This window comes from Micropterus dolomieu, linkage group LG11 (genome assembly GCF_021292245.1).
Source record: "Micropterus dolomieu isolate WLL.071019.BEF.003 ecotype Adirondacks linkage group LG11, ASM2129224v1, whole genome shotgun sequence".
Taxonomy (NCBI): Eukaryota; Metazoa; Chordata; class Actinopteri; order Centrarchiformes; family Centrarchidae; genus Micropterus; species Micropterus dolomieu.
This window is the reverse complement of record NC_060160.1, coordinates 10,743,966-10,761,796: the sequence shown is the minus strand read 5'-3', so window position 1 is coordinate 10,761,796 and position 17,831 is coordinate 10,743,966. Positions and strand designations below refer to the sequence as shown.

Sequence of the window (17,831 nt, the reverse complement as noted above, 5' to 3'; positions counted from 1 at the left end):
GAGACATAGTTGTTTACAGACACACAAAACTTCCTATTTGACAGGTAGGATGAAAACCATTCTAGGGCAGTACCAGAGATCCCCACCCAGTGCCTCAGTCTGTCTAACATGATGTTGTGATCAATGGTGTCAAAAGCAGCGCTAAGGTCCAGGAGTACAAGGACTGAGCACATACCTTCATCAGCAGACATTAAAAGGTCATTGATGACTTTAAGCAGGGCAGTCTCAGTGCTGTGGTACTTCCTAAAACCAGACTGAAACTTTTCAAATAATTTGTTATTTTCCAGTACAGTGAGCAGCTGTTTGGACACAATTCTTTCTAGAATCTTTGCAATAAAAGTCAGTTTTGAAATTGGTCTAAAATTATGTGGGAGGGAGGGATCTAAACCAGGTGTCTTTAAAAGTGGGTTCACGCAAGCCGTTTTAAAATAATCAGGGACACAACCAGTAGATAGGGAGCTGTTGAAAACAGAGATCAAATGGGGCCCAACAGAATCTATTACTTTCAGTAAAAATTTTGTAGGTATTACATCAAGTGGGCTGGAGGACAATATTATATATATTATAATAATATAATAATCTTTATTTATAGAGCACTTTTCAAAAACAAGTTACAAAATGCTTTAACAAGTGCAAAGACAATAAAACACATAAAAACAAATACATGATAAAAAGCAAGAAAACACTTTAGAGGCTAAGATACATGTTTAAAGTAAATATAAACTATATATAAAATAGAATAAAATAAAACCAAATAAAATCGGGAAAGGCGCTCCTATAAAAATGTTTTAAGAAGGGACTTAAAAGAGTTCACTGACTCAGCTGACCTGATTTCCGGGGGCAGGCTGTTCCAGAGCCTCGGGGCCCTGACTGCAAATGCTTTGTCCCCTTTCGTTTTAAGTCGAGACTCTGGAACAGACAAAAGACCTCTAGCCGAGGATCTCAAGGTACGTGCTGGTGCGTATGGGACTAAAATGTCGGTGATATAACAGGGAGAGATGCCCTGAAGAGCTTTAAAAGTAATCAATAAAAGTCTATTCTAAAACATACTGGGAGCCAGTGTAATGAAGCTAAAACAGGGGTGATGTGATCATATTTCTTTGTTCTAGTTAAAAGCCTGGCAGCTGAGTTCTGGACAGTCTGGAGTCAATAGATTTTTGGGTCAAGCAAGTAAAAAGGCTGTTGCAGTAATCCAGGCATGATGATATAAAGGCATGTAAGATGGTCTCAGTGTCCTGTAAGCTGTGACTGTAAAGAAATAAATATAAATTTGTGCAGCAGATTCACTGTGTTTTCTTAACCATTTGAACCTCACAGCATGCAGCCTACAAACCTGTGGAACTTTATTTGAAATAACAGTGGATATCCCAAAGTTTCCAAAGGCATCTAAAATATTCACACCTGATGAATGGTGCAATGCTAAATATTCCTTCCAGTGTAAACATCATATAGATGAAGAGCTGGCACAAGTGCATATATAACACTGGATGTGATGCTGTCAGACAGTGTGGAATAAGATGATTTAAAAGCCTTAAAGGGAAAACAAGGCAGGAAAACTGTAAGTTAAGAAGTTCATTCCTACCCCTAATTATCATCTCATCAGAATCAGAATCAGAATCAGAAGGAGCTTTATTGGAAAGTAGTGTTTTACACATACGAGGAATTTGCTGTGGTGATACGGTGCTAAACGTAGACAAACATAAAGTCAACATAAATAAATGTAGAAATATATAAATATGGAAGGGAAGAACAACAGTGCAGGTACATACATGTGCATTATTCTGGGTCTGTGCCGTGCAGAAGTAACGCAACGGAAAAGAATATTGTGTACATATAAATATATAAACGGACAACATAAAAATATACAACAACAACGATTAACAATCAACAATAAATATGTGCGACGTGCCAGGTCTGTGCCCGACACGAGATGAAACAGTATGACCCCTCAGATTTATCTTGTGACCCACAGGTTGGGGTCTACGAATTACTTGAGCTTTAGCCTCAAATAGGCATCCTTAAAATGTTGAAGAAGACAGGACATTGGCTGGAGTTCTGTGGCTTCTGGCTATTGAAGAAAGTTGTTCACAAGTACTCATCCAGCTTTACACTGATAGGAACTGAATGCTGTTCCCTTTTAAAGCTTTGTTATGCGGTCCGTTGCCTAGCTTAGCGCGGTTTAAGCAAACGGAGCATGCAAATTCTTCTCTTTTCTCATTATCCCCTTAAAAAACACACACGCTCATACACACATGCATGCACACACCTGGAGAGGCGTGGGTGTGTGACAAAGGAAAACGCCCTCTCTCTTAAAATGAGCTCATTTTCTCTTTAGTCATGCTCACTGGACACACACACACAAACAGAAACCCGCACACACACAGAGAAGACACTCGCTAACCCCCTTTTATGTAGTGTTGGAATGTTACAGACTGATCCTCAAACCTAATCCTCTCTCCAAGCTGCCTGCAGACCCCCGAGGCCCGAGGAGTTTGGGCTTTGAGGCTTAAAGACTTGGACCTGAAATAATACAACATGATTAGCTTGGAGCTCTTCACCTAGTTCACTCCTAACACGTTCAGAATAGTGTCGGGGTAATACACAGAGAGAAAACCATATAGTGTTTTAGAGCTGAACGCGTCACTGGCGAGGAAACAAGTGTCGATCAAACTCTAATCCCTTTCTTTTCCCTAATGTATGCACACACACACTCGCACACACACCTGTTTACACACCTCAAGGGCAGGGCAGGGCCTGGTAACAGTATAGAAACAGAGAGACAGGCAGAGTGTGGGCGGTTTTTGGACTTGTGTGCGCGTTTTGTTTCGCTCAGGCTGCCCTCGCCATTCTTTTCATTCAAGCAGTTTCCACAACAGTAGCAGGTCATAAAACACAGCAACCACACCTGCGCCGAGCTGCTGTGAGTCACTCACATCTACGGGTCATGTCTAATCAGTTAGGGAAGGCGAGGCGGAAACACCTACATCTTTCTCTGCATTCCTCAGTCACGGGGAACCCTCTGAACAGAGGGACTAGAGGCAACTTGTGTCTGACTCTGAGATGAGGATGCCTTTAGTGATGACACAACATATGTTAACAATTATTCATCTGTAATTTGTCATGTCTCATTGACTTTTATTGCCCAATGCATATAATGTATGGGAGCAACACATTTGCAGACAAATTACTTATTTTTTAAATTAAAATTTTTTTTTTTTAAATGTTGCCTTCAATCTATACTATGGAATACCAAGTGGCCATGGGTGCTATAATTTTACACAAGTGAACTATCTTGTTATTTCAGGATATCTTGGAGTTTCTTGTGTTAACTGAATTGTTGAAAGAGCAAGAATAATGTGATATAAAATCATGTATAATATATTATCTCAAAATAACAATGAAAATATCTGAATGCCATTCATATCAATCAAGCAATTACACATTATTATGAAACCTGCTGTCATGCTTTGATGGATTACATTTCTATTTTCATTTTACTTACTAAAAAGATTGTGAAGTATTTTTTTCCAGACCTATGTATGGCCGGCAGTCCTGCTCTCAGGCTACTGCAAACATCCACCAACCAGAGGGTAAGGCAGTAGTAGCCTCTGTGTGAGAGGTGAAACACGGGGCAAATAAAGTCCATGAAACACTCACTGCTGCTTGTAAAGCTTAACTGCTGTGATCACAGTAATAATTGAAAACATATCAGCATCCTCTCTTCTCTCAGCTTAAAGATGGACAGTACGAAGACTGTTTAGAGAGATTTTAGTGAGTGAATCAAGCTGAAAGTGGAAGGGTAGGGGGGGAAAAAAACATAATTCTGAAAAGTGGAAAGTGTGCCCTTGGTTATAAATAACCCCTTTTATTATAAGAAAACAACTATGTCATCCTAAAATAACGAAAAAACAAATTCAAGCTCAACTTGGTCGAGATATGGGAATAAATCATGGTTGAGCTCAGCTTCTACTGTACTTCACACTATTTTAATCCTACTTTTAAAAGATTATTTTTCAGTTAAGCTTAAAAAAATGTAATAATATAAAACCCACTGCAATTTAAAGCCCTATGTTAACAAGTAAAAGAAGAGAAAATCACCAAGAAAAATACATTTAAGTGCATCAGTTATTTTAATTAATTGTGGTCTATCTGTTTGTCCAGCTAAATGCATATGGTTTGGGCAGTTAGTGTCTCCACTGAGGTAAAGCTTTTGTTTTCTTAGCTTTACTCTCAACTTTTGTATTAAAAATAACAAATACTTTTTCTAAGACAGATTAAACTTTTAAATCAACCATGAATACAAACTGACACGTCTGAAGTAACAAATTTTTGTTTGTGGCTGGCTGGCTCCTCTGAACACTGGTAAACTCTTGTGTCAACTCCCACTTTTTCCCTGCACTGAATCTTTCCCATCTTCTACTTTCCCCTGGGTCGTATTGTTTGTTTATTGGTAAAGGATGACATTATGAAAGGGACTTGAAGTTGATATTGAAACAATCTCAAAAGCCCAAAACAAAACGCGAGGAAAGTTAAAATAATGGTCTGTCACCATATGTTTGTTTGTTGAAATGATAATCGTTGTCAGATGAAAAGGCCCCTTCCAGCTCACACAAGTCAACTCTTCAGAAACTAGAAGGCACTCAGAGACCACGAACCTCCGCCAGCGCTGAACAATCCTTCATTGTGTTGTTATACATAAAGATATCACTCCTACTGCTTTAAATTTGAATTGAATGGATTTCTTGACCCTGCAAACAAAACTCTGAAATGTGGACATAGGCCCCTTAGCTATGAATTTTTGGCTAAAAATGACAATCTCGGAAATCTGTCCACCAGAAGTTTATCATTAAGTTGTTAGGAAAGAAATATACTTTTTAATGAACGCAATAATTTCATGACAGGCACAAACTGTGCCTGTCATGAAATCATTGTTTGTACATTTGAGACTGAGTATGACATCATAGTCACACATACAAGCCACAAACAAATCTAGCAGGCTGTTGCGTAACACATGCATTAAATTTTTAAAGACATTTCTGAAATCATTAAAGCTGTTGTAATCAATATTTTTATGTTAACAATTGATGAAATGGCTGTAATGTGACCGGAGGCACATGTAATGACAAATCAACAGAGAATTATCACCCAAGTCAGCTCTGCGGAGCGTTACAGCAGCAACGTCATTACTGGCAGCAGCAGACAGCTGTTTTTAGTGAAAAAGCAACTAGCTGATGAACATCGTGGAGCATTTAGCAGCTAAAGAACCAGGTATTTCCCTCAGGAGTTGGGAGAGATCAAAAACAAACAGTGAATATTAGACTTAACATTCGTCAGGTGAACAGAAACAAGACTCCAAATTAATGATATTGTTGCTCTGTGTGTAGATCAGCAACTGTTTGCTAACATGCTTGCCATAACTTGAAATGGTGATAATGTGTCAATGTTTTTTAACTTGTTTCACTCTCTCTTTTCTGTCTATAATGCAAAAATATACAAGTTAGCCACAATGCTTCACCAAAACTCAAAGAGTTCATATCAGGTTTATTTGCCTATACTTTTACATTTAATATTCTCAAATATTTCATATTTGCTTACATAATTAAGGATTAAAATTTGAATGGCTTGTGATGTAGGCAGTAGCTTATAGCAGTGAATGAATGTAATAATCAGTGTAAAAGTCTCAGATGAGCGGCACAAACTGGGAGCGGAAGAAAAATGATGTTGTATAATGAAAATAAATGTTATAAATAAATGTTTTGATTATCAAAATAATAATTTCAGTCATTTTTGAAGCAAAGACGACATCATCCTGTAGGAAATTATTATGGGAATTGTTCATTATTTGCAGAGATTCTATACACTAAACAAATTAACTGATTAGTCAGGAAGATAGAAGAGGTGACTTTTAGGCATGACTTGTTAGATATGATGAGATTTGGGCTACAACTAACAAGTATTTTATTGATTAATGGATACTACGACATGATTGATAATACTGTACTTTGGTCTACAAAATGTCAGAAAATACCCATCACATTTTCCTGGAACCAAAGGTGGTGTATTCAAATGGCTTTGACCAACAGTCAAAAAACTAGTAAATATTCATATTTGAGAATTGGACCCAGTTGATTTTAGGCATATTTTCATTGTTTTAGCTCTTGATGAGATCTTCTTACTTAACAACCTCCTCCATCTCCTCGTCCTCCAGTGACCACGGACCCTCCGTCAGGTGTGGCTGTCAGTCGCGTCGGGCAGTTAGAGGACCAGCTGAGTGTTCGCTGGGAGGCCCCGCCTGCTCTCAAGGACTTCCTGTTTCAGGCCAAATACCAGATCCGCTACAGACTGGAGGACAGCCAAGACTGGAAGGTAAAGGACAAGAGCAAACAATTAAAAGGGCATAAATCAGTTCTCTTTGTCTCTTCCACACAAACAGATACATCACTGCAGCACCGTCCCAGCTGTTTCACATCCTAACGCTGTAATCACTTCTAATCTAGTCTGATTGAGGGCTCCTCTGCCAGACGAGTTGAGCCGTTCAACTTTTATCAGTCATAAATCTGCACATCAGGTTTTGATCAGAAGAAAATACACAAGCCAGAGCCACTGTGTATACCTCTGGTCAAACATTTAATGAATGAAAAATACAGTGTTAAAAACCTTCAGCTGTGCAGATGGTGCTTTACCAGAATTCATTTGAGTCCTCTGGGTACGAGTGAAGATTCTCCAGTAATTAAGGGGGAATTACACAGATGTAATATAAGCAAGTCTTCGCTTGCAAAGTGGAAAAAGAAAAGAAGGGGAGTGGAGAGAAGCGGCGGAAGAGGGATGAGACCGTTTCGAAGGAGGAGAGAGGACACTTAAATCCAAGTGGCTTTAAGGGTTTGGTGGTGAAAACAAAATGCTGTTGCCATCTGAACCGGCCCTAATCATGAGGTCATGCTGAAGAACTGAGAGATTCATCTCAGCTGTTAATGTCTTCAATATGGCTGTAAAGACGCTCAGCGATTTGCCTTCCCCATGTCACATCATTAGCCCTCTGATGCCTGTAATTTCCATGTTCTGTTTTCTGTTGTAGTCGTTCTTAACAAGTGTTTACAGACTGAATGCCGGAGAGAAAGTGGGGACTATTAGACAACATTATTAGCTGCAGTATGTGGGTGTTTTTTTTTCTCTACTTGCTTGTCTTTTATTTTTGCCATCTGCCTGTACGAGTACCTGTGTGTGCACGCTCCTCTGTGTGTGTGTTTCTCAGCATAACCAGCTTTGTAATAAGTAATAGAGAGCAGATTTTACCCAGCAGGCACGATTACATGAAAATATTTTCATAAACATGCTGATCAGGAGCCACTAAACAATGTGGTGTGCATGCATGTTTAGGTCTGTACATGGTTTGTGGTTGCGTTTTCTACATCTTGATTCTGCGCTGTGTTTTAGTTTATGCCCATTGGTATTTAATACTGCGGTCAGACCTCCAGCGCTCAACTGCTCTGTGTTTGTCTTTTTTTTCTTTCATGTAGGTGATGGATGATGTCGGGAATCAGACATCTTGTAGATTGGCTGGACTGAGATCTGGAACAGTGTATTTTGTCCAGGTATGGTGTGGTTATGTGTGTGTGTGTGTGTATTGAAATGTATGTGGGTGTACTTAACGTTGTATTTTCTTTAGGTTCGCTGTAACCCTGTGGGCATCTACGGCTCTCGTAAAGCTGGGATCTGGAGTGAGTGGAGCCATCCTACAGCTGCATCCACACCCCACAGTGGTGAGTACACGCTCAAACACTAAATTAAGGCTTTTTTTTTGCTCTTGATCTTTTTGAGAGCCTTTTGGTCCATTTTAAGAGGCAATTTGTACCACTAAGATTTGTTTTGTATCATGGTGTACCGCACTTCCCACAGCTCTCTCCCATTGCTGGAAACTGGCAGGTTCATAGAAGAAGAAGACGGTGCTGTTTTAGCCTTCTTTATCCTTCTTCCTGTCTGTTTTGTATTGTATTGGCAGTTTTATTTATGGCAGGTCAGTTAAAATCAAATCAAATAAGATCAAAAATCGTAGCCAAACCAAATTTTATTATTGCCAAACCAAACATTGCAAAATAACACCAGATGTTGGTTATGTAATCTTTTAGATGTAATACAGAGGGCTTGACAATGAACTGATAAAAAGATCAATTAAGGAGAGGGAACACAATTTAATCCTATCATAACTGACAGGAATGAAGGCCAAGACTATTAAAACAAAACTTGAGTTTTTAATTTAAGGGTTTCCCAGAACTCACCCACAAAAGCCAGGAATTTTGACAAAAGGACCAGACTGTTCAACCTGAACTTTCCATGGCACACATCTTGAGCAATTTCTTACTACTTCTTCTTTGCTTTGCTGTATTTAAACCTGCAATAACTGATTATTTGGCCACTTGGGGGCAGGAGAAACAAGTTGTAAAACAACACTGTCATACCTTTTAAATTTAAATGGTGAACTTAGCAACCAGTTGCTTCTTTACACATATAGCAGATACAGAGCAACATCATTCATTTGGAGTTGTCTATGTGTCCCCATAATGAATGTAAGTCCAATATTCACCCTCATTTAGCTCAGTTTTTTCAGTCTCTATCAACTCCAGAGGGAAATATCAGACTCTTCAGCTGCTCAATGCTCCACTATGTTCACCAGCTAGTCGCTAACTGTGTTTGTCTGCTGTTTGGTGCTGAGCAGGTAGGGTACAGTAGGTCTTTATAGCATTTTCACTAAACAGCTGCCTGCTAAAGCTGAAAGAGCTGAAACTCTCTATAAAGCTGCAGATTCAGGTGTTAATTCACTGCAAGTTCATCACTACCAGCGATGCCTTTCACTTTCCAAATTGTTTTCACATTGTCATTTGATACATTGTTGTTAAAAAATATAGATTATAGCTGCTTTAAGTGCTGTAGTTGAGTACATTTTTGAAGTACTTGTACTTTACATGAAGATTTCATATATAACTTTATACTTAACTTTATACTGTACTCCACTATTGTACTTTTGACTTCGCTGCATTTTTTCAACAGATATAGCTAGCCTAATATAACAGCTTTATAAAATACAATGCATGGTTTAAGATTAAACCTCTTGTCTATGAGCTGTTAGCAAGAGTGTTGCAAAACTTTGTTTTTTTTCCCTTTCCTACCGCTAATCATCTTGCAACCAACTATGCGTTAATGCATCAGTATTAACAATCTAATAATGCCATTTATTATAGAATATCAGTCACAGGGGCCATTCTACTGCAGAAGGAGTTATTTTACATTTGAATGCAGGACCTGTTACTTGTTTACTTTACTCACATAAGGGATCTCAGTACTTCTTCCACAACTGCTGTTCTGTGACATGTTTCATTACAGAACGCCAAAGCCAGTCTAATACCAGTCTCATTCTCTCCCTCTCTTTCTCTCCCTCCTTTTCTTTCCCTTCATGCAGAGCGGTTGATGTCAGGCTCCTGTGACTCGAAGTCCAGCGGGGACTCCAACTCCACCCTGCGCAGGGAGCTCAAGCAGTTCTTCGGCTGGGTGCGGAAACACGCCTACGGCTGCAGCAGCATGTCCATGAAGCTCTACGACCAGTGGAGAGTGCTGATGCAGAAATCCCACAAAGTCCGCAACCAGGTAGGTAAGCATCACCAATGCAGGGACACACATATGTATTCAAATGACAGACACGTGCTGCATACACACATGTGATACACACTTAAAGTAGAAACAGTCTGTTTTTTAAACTCTGATTTGTAACAGATTTTGTTTTTGAACTTAGGTTCTCCAAGGGGATAAATCCTAGCACACGCTGCCTTTTTACAAGCAGAAAACAAGTCAAGAAAAGAACTGAGTGAGTGTGTTTTTGTCTATGTGTGTATGAGAAAGAGAGATTGTATTCTTATATGGGAATTATAAGACATTTTGCTATGGACATTTTGTGCGAATACCAGCCGTGGCTGTGAGAGGACGTCCAACAAGAATCTGTGGGATTTTCTTCTTTTATGCATCATTTCCAGTCGACATGAGCACTTTCTTTTGTCTGAAAAGGTGCAACTGGGAGGGACTGAGAAGGTGGACTTGGATCTGGTATCATCATTAGAAAGATGATGGACGGACTACTCTGCTTTCTCAAAGGACGTTGTAGCATAAATAACTCGGGTGTCAGTAAAGACGTTGGACATGTGCCTGCTCAAAATGTGCACAAAGGTGATCAAAACAGATTCAGACAAACTAGAAGTGTTGCCCGAGCATATAAAAGTATTCTGAGACCTTTTTTTGAGTTTCTCCTGTGGATCCAAAGCACCATCTAGTGGCTGTTCAGCATCCATGGATACTCCAAAACAAAGCTTTCACTGTGGTCCTAATGTAAAAAGAAAAAGTAACAAATTATCATACAGTATTTTTAATTCATGCTTTGTTAAATAAGTGGATAACGTGCCAAACTGGTTCACCCAACATCCATGTGTTTCTAAGCGACAGTATGTGACTGATGACATGATGGTGTTTGTGTATGGAGACGTTTCACTGCCTTTATTTTTGTACTGAATTGTACCAGCATATTTAAAACTGTATAAAGTTATGTTTTATTTCTTAAGTTATGTTTAGCTAGTAAAGAAAATATCAATGACTGAAGTTGTTATCAATCTCTGATGTTCTATAAAAATGTTGTTAGAAATTAAGGGTTTGGAAATGACTTCCAATCAGCAGACACAATGATAAATACACCTCTTTTTCTGTAGCTCCATAGAGTATGACTTACTGATCAGGATTTTGGTCAGATTGTCTGAACTGAAATGTTTCCAAACATTAGTTCATATGGACATAATATGAATATAGAATAAATTTTTCTCTTCATATCACCCCCAAAATAAGCAGAAAGCGTGCAATAAATGTTATGCCTTTTAGTAGACATGACTGGAAACAAGGAGAGAGAGAAGGCATGACATAAAACAAAGGTCCCCACCTGATCTCAAACTGGATTCACGGTCGGCGTCACAAACCCCAAGTCGCATATTTGTTATTTTTTAATATTTGAAAATGTTTAGAAGTTTTTAATCAATCAAGTAATTAAATATCAGTAATCTAAAATAAGTAATATCTCCAGCAACTCTTGTAGCGACAGGAACAACCTCATTGTGAGACCAACGCGTTTCAGCTTGTGGCCTTCATCAGGGTCTACTACCTCTTCAGTCTTGTTTCCCTTCTCTGTGCACCTTGGCAGTAAGTGAAGTTGTGCTAGAAATCCTTTCTCACTTATCTAAAATACCAAACAACAGTTTAGGGATAGATTGTGCGCAAATTCAAGTGAGTCAAATTAATCAACCTTTGATCAGAGTGTACTCATGATCGTGCTCATGCCATTAAATTTAGGCACTGTTACCAAATGTGTTTAATAATCATGGCAATTTATGTCAATTAGGCAAAGTATGCAATATTATTGCAACCACAGGAAAATGGAAAAGGTAATGTTATTGAAATTTCCGGGAGTGGCAAAAAAGTGTCTTATAAAACATTCTCAATGGGAAAAAATGTATGTACATACATACACAATGTGTGTGTCAGACCAAGAAAAGCTTTAGAGTTTAGCATTTAGGAGCAAAAACATTTTAATGCTGACCACATGGTGGCGCAATCTGCACCTTTAGTTCTTCCCTGCTCCATGGCCAAACCTCCCAACACTTTTCATTGAATTCTGTAAATGAGCTCCTGAACAAAAACAGACATAAAACATAACTTTGCAGAGGGCCATAAAAAGCTGACATCTTTGACAAATTTTTACCCTGATGAATCCAGGCTTCATCTCGTCCCACAACAACGAGTTACATCTGTGACACATCTCTCACTGCTCTCTGCATTGTCAGTGCCTGCCAGCGTAATGGGTTCCTTCTCTCATGCTGGTTACCCAGAAGAGTCTTATTACTGAGTCTGTGACACTGGTGTTTAATATTTAACCAGTGCTGGGTTTAACTTGGTAATAGCTCTGCTCTAAAGGCTTTAGTTACCTCTGGCTACATGGATACAATTAGTAGAATGGGAGAGCAAGAGGGTGAATTTCTACCTGTGTTTCTCACACTGGAAAGCAGACATCTTTGTATTTACCAACAGTTAGCGTAGCAAAAAATCCTGGACCCTATCCATAGACATTCTCTATGGGCCCCTCCGGCATCCACGGCTATTACTTCTGTATCTTTATGGGCCCTCCTCACATGAGGGCTTTGCATACTCCCCTTCATCCCCCTAGTCCTACAACCCTGGTCCTTGGGGCTTTTCTGTCACAGTTGCACACAGTTGCTAAGCTAGCAGTCAAAGTAGCCTACTATGGAATATAGTGGAGTTTCCTTAACCTTGTTTTTGGCTGCAAACCCAGTTTTAAGTCTCAAAACACAGAAACAATACGAGAAATAATAGTTTTTTAAAATTACGTTTTGTAGTTTGAATGTAAGAGGTGAGTGGTTTTATTCTGTTATCGAGGGCATGATTGCAACATTTCATGGATTAAATACAAGCTTTTTAATCTTATATCATGTACTGTATTTTGTATTTATTTCTATCAAAATATATATCAAACAGATATTAGTGTTTCCGTTTTATAAATCTACCCTCAGTCTGTCTGCTCATTAAGAAAGTATTGCAGTTAGGGGAGGGTCCAAAGAAAATGTTAATAACCATGGGGATGGTCTTGCTTTCTTATAAAATGAAAATCGAGATTCAGCCAAGATTCAGTTGTACTCTCCCTTATATGATTAGAACCATTGTTGAAATCTCTCTTTGCTTTGAAAGTTGCCCCATGAAGTGAAGTGTAAAGTAGTATAAAAGAGAAATGTAAAGTACAAGCATAGAATAACAACAGTACTTGAGTAAATGTACTTAGAGTAGTCACTTTTCACTAAGAAGTGCTGATCCGTTTTGGCTTTTCACTAACTTAGAAGTCAGACAGTAGAAGACAATTGAAGAAAAAAAGTAGAACTATTCCTGCTGATTTTTCAATATTTATTAATATATTTCAATACTGTTATTTATTGTTTTTTCCTGGAAGAAGCCATTTAGCGTGCTGTTACATAATTTAACAGCTATTTAGGCAACAAATCATTTAGAGCTCTTGCACTGATCTTAAATATATAGTAAGAAAAACAATATAATACTTACCAGTGCATAGTTTTAATTGCAACATTGAGCATGTCAAATATCCACTTGCAACAGAAGATCAGTGTTAAGTCCGTTCATTTTTAATAGCCTGTGTACAGAGATGCTATTAGTTACAGTGTGCATGTACTGTAGTTGAAAGGTTCACCACACATACTACTGTTTAGTTGTAGTAACCCAATGCCGCTGAATAGGATGACAAATGAGTGGTGCTAATTAGCAGAGTTTCAGGAGCGGGACCACACATCAACCATGTCATCGCAGCATTTCCATAAATACCTACACGTCCTGACTCCTCTTCTTCACTCTCGTATCCTGCATCCCTCCCCCCCAACCCCTTTCTCTGTCCTGCCTCCTGATCTCCTTCTACCACTCCATAGGGTTTTAAGAGGGTCCGTTGTGTCCGGGTGCTACAGTGGATTTCGTAGCTTCCCCACAATGCCTCGAATATCTATTCAGCAACTGCAAGCCTCGTACATCTTTCTGTTTCGATCATCAATAAATCACTTAATCGTACCTGTTGATTGCGTGGTCCTTGCTAGTTAAACTACATTACATGTTACTGACATGATTATTGTTGCATTTCCCCTCTGAATCTCTATTTTCTGTGCTGTACATAAGTATCTTCAGTGCTGATTTTGTTCTTCATTTAACTTTAAAAGAAGATCTAAGACATCTTAGTCTCAAACAATCACTGACTGTCCTCCTTTTAGCCTTGACAGAGTCGACTTTTTGGCCCTGATTGTGAAAACCTTTTGTCCCGTGTGGACCCAGGGGAAAAGGAAGTGGAGAGCAGGTTCGGACGTACCCAGGGCCTCGGTCAAGATAGGGTTTCTTCACCTCATGATCATGTATAATTCAACCCAGGAGTCCGTGGTTTACCTGGAGAGAGCCAAACACACAAACAAAGGAAGTGTCTGAAGTCAGAGAGGACCCAAAGAGGAAGAGAAGAGGACAAAGAAGTAGGAATAAAGAGGCAGAGTATGCAGGAGGTGGAGAAAAAACGGCCGATAATCTCTGCTAGAGAAAGAGGTCAGTTTAAGGAATGTGTATGCCTGTGTGTGTGTGTGTGTGTGTTTTATGCACATGGTCCATATTATAGCTGAACTGTTTCTGCTATGAAATCTCGCACAGCATTATACAGCCATTGCTCCACACTTGTTTGAGAGTTCTACTTTGTTTAGAATCCATTCCCAAACAAGCAGAGGAAGAATGTTAAAATGCATAACCATAGAAAATAAGTCAAAGAGCTCCATATGGAAACCATCAGAGGCAATACAGCCCGAGCCAGCAGAGCGGCGGGTGTGCTATACTGCTGATAGGAGCGGCATCTGTTGCATCATTTTCATCACCATCATCCTCCTCTTCTCATTGTCAGGCCCGGGCCCTGGACGCTACGCTCTGCCACCTACAGTTGGATACATCAATCATGACTATACCAAGCCCAGCAGCCCTGCCTATTCCTTCCACAGCCGCATGACCAGTGCCAGTAAGCTGTTATATACCTGTCACTTGTCTACATGTTTAATAATGGTCTGCGGTGTCCCAGTTTTTACTCACATGGATCCTTTATATTTTTTTGACTTTTTAAAAAAAATGCCTGTCTGGAATTGGTTCACTTAATCTGTCTTTGGATGATTGCTTGTGCTTTGTGTTTTCTGTAGTGGTCTCTGTGGACTCCAGCCCAGGACCAAGGTACTACATTGATGCCATGGTCACCCGGTTTGGCCGGATGGAAACCCCCTCCTACTCAATTTTGGGCAGAGGAAGGCGCACAGGGAATAAAGGTGAAACAAATTTTAAAAATTGTAAATATATACATAGATAGATGCTGGTTAAATTATTGAATCAGTGAACCACAGAATGTAGTTCAATCTCAATTGGTGAATCAAACACTTTGGAGCAAACACACACACACATCCCATTAATTAGGTAAGGAAGGGATTTTCTTTAGAACACCACTCTATTAAAAGATTAGAAGAGGATTAGAGAATGTTTTGTTCCGACACACCTTACACACACACACACACACACACACACACACACACACACACACACACAGATCTTTTCCAATTTAATAAAGGTGATAAAGACAGGAATACATCCCGAACCAATTGTTCCAAATGTTCATAGGTGAGCCGTTCCAGACTCCAGGGCCGGGGGCCTACAGCCCAGAGAAGGCACCACCTCTCAATGCTCATCAAAGACCACCGTCTTACACCATCGGCACCCGCACCAGATACCGCTCTGTGGATGCTGTACCAGCACCCAACAGGTGAAGACAGTAGGACAGAAGTTAAAGGATAAGTCTGCGATATTCTATAGAAGTATCGTCTGTGTAGCCAAAGCCTGACAGCTTTTTTCCCCTCTGTGCCTTAGAACTCTATTCTGCCCTACAAAGCCAAAGCGCAGTAACTACACATTTGGTCAAAATTGAGTTAAAACTTGAAATGGGCTTTATGACATCTGTTCTGTCTTGTGACAAAGTCTCCTACTTAAATTTTGCCCCGTTTCAGAGAAACGAGAGTGTCAAAATTGCAGTCACTACAAAATCCAAGCTAATACCAAGGCAAAACGCAGTAAGTGATGTTACTGCGCTCTGGCTGGCTTTGTTTTCCCGGCTTTGACACCGCAGATACTGCGGTCTGTCTTGGTAACCTAATCCCGAAGTCAACTGTATTACCGTTTGCCCCGATCGTAACACTCCCTCACACATAACCAACAAGCCAAACAGCTAATATTAGCTTACCATAGAGAAACACCATAGCACAATCCCGCAGTAAAATCATTGTTAAACTTGCATTAAAACGCAGCAAGGCAAATGACAGCTTTATAATCAGTTAATATTAGCTACGTTGGCTAGCCAGCCACTTGCAAATCAGACAAACTTTTTAGCCTACCTGCTCCCAGGAATTAACGCATTTCCTGTGACAGCGTGATTTATAATCGCGTTGATGTTTTTTATTTCGGGCATCTCTTTCTTCACATTTAAAGCAGCTATTCCAATTGTTGTGACAGAGGTTACTCCTTCAAAAGTTAGCCGGCTCAGGTAAAGTTATGTTAAAGTTAGCTAAAGTTGGCTGTGCCTCCTCAGGACAGTGGACCAGTGCACCAGACAGCACCGGCACGCACGCGCACGCGCACACACACACACACACACACACACACACACACACACACACACACACACACACACACACACACACACACACACACACACCTTACTTGTAGTTCTTTCATTTCATATTGTTTGAATTGCGTAAATTTTTGATTACTGTTTTAAAAATAACCTTGGTTTGTTATAAATTAATTTTTAATTAAAATGAAAATTCTAATGGTATAACACATCAACATTTATATATTGTGTAAAATGCTAATGATGGTTGGGGAAATGAAGACAATGAAGATGACAGTTTCTTCAAAGTAAATTTTTTAAGAGCAAAACACTGTGGTAAAGGACAATTGCAATAAAAGACAACTTAATTTTGAGGCTTACTACTGAGCAATTTCAACATTTGCAACTTGCAAACATGAATAAATCTTTTAAAGCTATTAAAAACAATCAACATGTAGTAAGAAACACAACAAGAAAGTTGAATGAACACATTTAGTTTGTAGATACTGCACTTTGCCTTTGCAATGCTGTTTTAGTTGGTTAAGGTCATCCAAAGGCAGAGTGCAGTATCTACTTTTTGAGGGTCAAAGGCACATCAGTGGTCCTGGTTTTTATCTATAAAAATGTCTTCCTAAGAAGGTATTACATGAATGCGTTACCACCGATCTAACCACAACATGTTTGACTGGCTAGTCTCAAAACTTTAAAGGCATTTTTCTCAGTTTCAGTGTTTGCGTAGTTACTGCACTTAGACTTTGTAGGGCAGTATTGTTGTCCGAAACTATTCAAAACACATCAGTGAGATGAGATAGTCCCTCATTATGATGAACACGGGCACTGTAGTTTATTTTGAGTAAATCCCACATTTCCTAGCAAACCAAATGTATATTTGTGCATTAGTTGTAGGGCTGAGCAACATAGCCAAAAATGTTATCACGATAATATATCAGTCGATATCGATAATTATCACGATAAATTTCTCTTTCAATTTTAAAGGATGATTTTTGCCCCTGAGTGAAAGTTGAAGACACCAGACTGTTAAATGTGGTTTTAAACTATTTTTTATGGTCAGAACATGACAAACACTTCATCATTTCACAAAATGTTCAAGACCATTATAATTATAGATGAAAGAGTGATCTTTTAATCTTTTATTAACATAATAATAATAATAATAATAATCCTTATTTGTAGAGCACTTTTCAAAAACAAGTTACAAAGTGCTTTAACAAGTGTAAAGAATAATACAAAAAAACAAGATAAGAGCATGAAAAATTAATATAAAATTAGTAAAATACAATAAAATAAAAGGGATAAAATAAAGTCAAATAAGATCGGGAAAAGCTCTCCTATAAAAGTATGTTTTAAGAAGGGACTTAAAAGAGTTCACTGACTCAGCCGACCTGATTTCCTCGGGCAGGCTGTTCCAGAGCCTCAGGGCCCTGACAGCAAACGCTCTGTCCCCTTTGGTTTTCAGTCGAGACTCTGGAACAGACAACAGACCTCTGCCCGAGGATCTCAAGGTACGTGCTGGTGTGTATGGGACTAAAAGTTCAGAAATATAACA

At 39.1% G+C, this 17,831-nt stretch overlaps 3 protein-coding genes across 8 annotated transcripts in view; 2 read left to right on the top strand and 1 right to left on the bottom strand.

Annotated features, from left to right (window-relative positions):
* Positions 1-13,879, top strand: part of crlf1a (cytokine receptor-like factor 1a) — a 35,165-nt gene extending 21,286 nt beyond the window's left edge. The window contains exons 5-10 of one of the 5 annotated variants that reach the window (XR_006827010.1): positions 6,209-6,366; positions 7,518-7,592; positions 7,667-7,760; positions 9,455-9,643; positions 9,785-9,856; positions 13,863-13,879. Coding sequence is in view for 3 of the 5 variants with exons in the window: in XM_046061908.1 (XP_045917864.1) it covers positions 6,209-6,366; positions 7,518-7,592; positions 7,667-7,760; positions 9,455-9,639; positions 9,785-9,808 (536 nt within the window). In the remaining 2 variants the exon portion in view is untranslated. Of the gene's footprint in view, positions 1-6,208; positions 6,367-7,517; positions 7,593-7,666; positions 7,761-9,454; positions 9,644-9,784; positions 10,639-13,862 lie in introns of those variants that run through there. The other 4 variants (XR_006827009.1, XM_046061908.1, XM_046061907.1 and 1 more) reach the window with 4 other exon arrangements.
* Positions 5,912-17,831, bottom strand: part of ebi3 (Epstein-Barr virus induced 3) — a 17,318-nt gene continuing 5,398 nt past the window's right edge. Inside the window, exons 7-9 of one of the 2 annotated variants that reach the window (XR_006827011.1) lie at positions 13,958-14,031; positions 10,276-10,366; positions 9,325-9,606 (exon numbers count right to left, since the gene is read on the bottom strand). The gene's annotated coding sequence lies outside the window, so the exon portion shown is untranslated. Of the gene's footprint in view, positions 6,360-9,324; positions 9,607-10,275; positions 10,367-13,957; positions 14,032-17,831 lie in introns of those variants that run through there. The other variant, XR_006827012.1, reaches the window with a different exon arrangement.
* odf3l2a (outer dense fiber of sperm tails 3-like 2a) overlaps positions 14,012-17,831 on the top strand; it is a 6,427-nt gene continuing 2,607 nt past the window's right edge. Inside the window, exons 1-4 of the mRNA XM_046061910.1 lie at positions 14,012-14,181; positions 14,528-14,638; positions 14,814-14,936; positions 15,283-15,424. Of these exons, the coding sequence (XP_045917866.1) occupies positions 14,133-14,181; positions 14,528-14,638; positions 14,814-14,936; positions 15,283-15,424 (425 nt within the window). The 5' untranslated portion in view covers positions 14,012-14,132. The remainder of the gene's footprint in view (positions 14,182-14,527; positions 14,639-14,813; positions 14,937-15,282; positions 15,425-17,831) is intronic.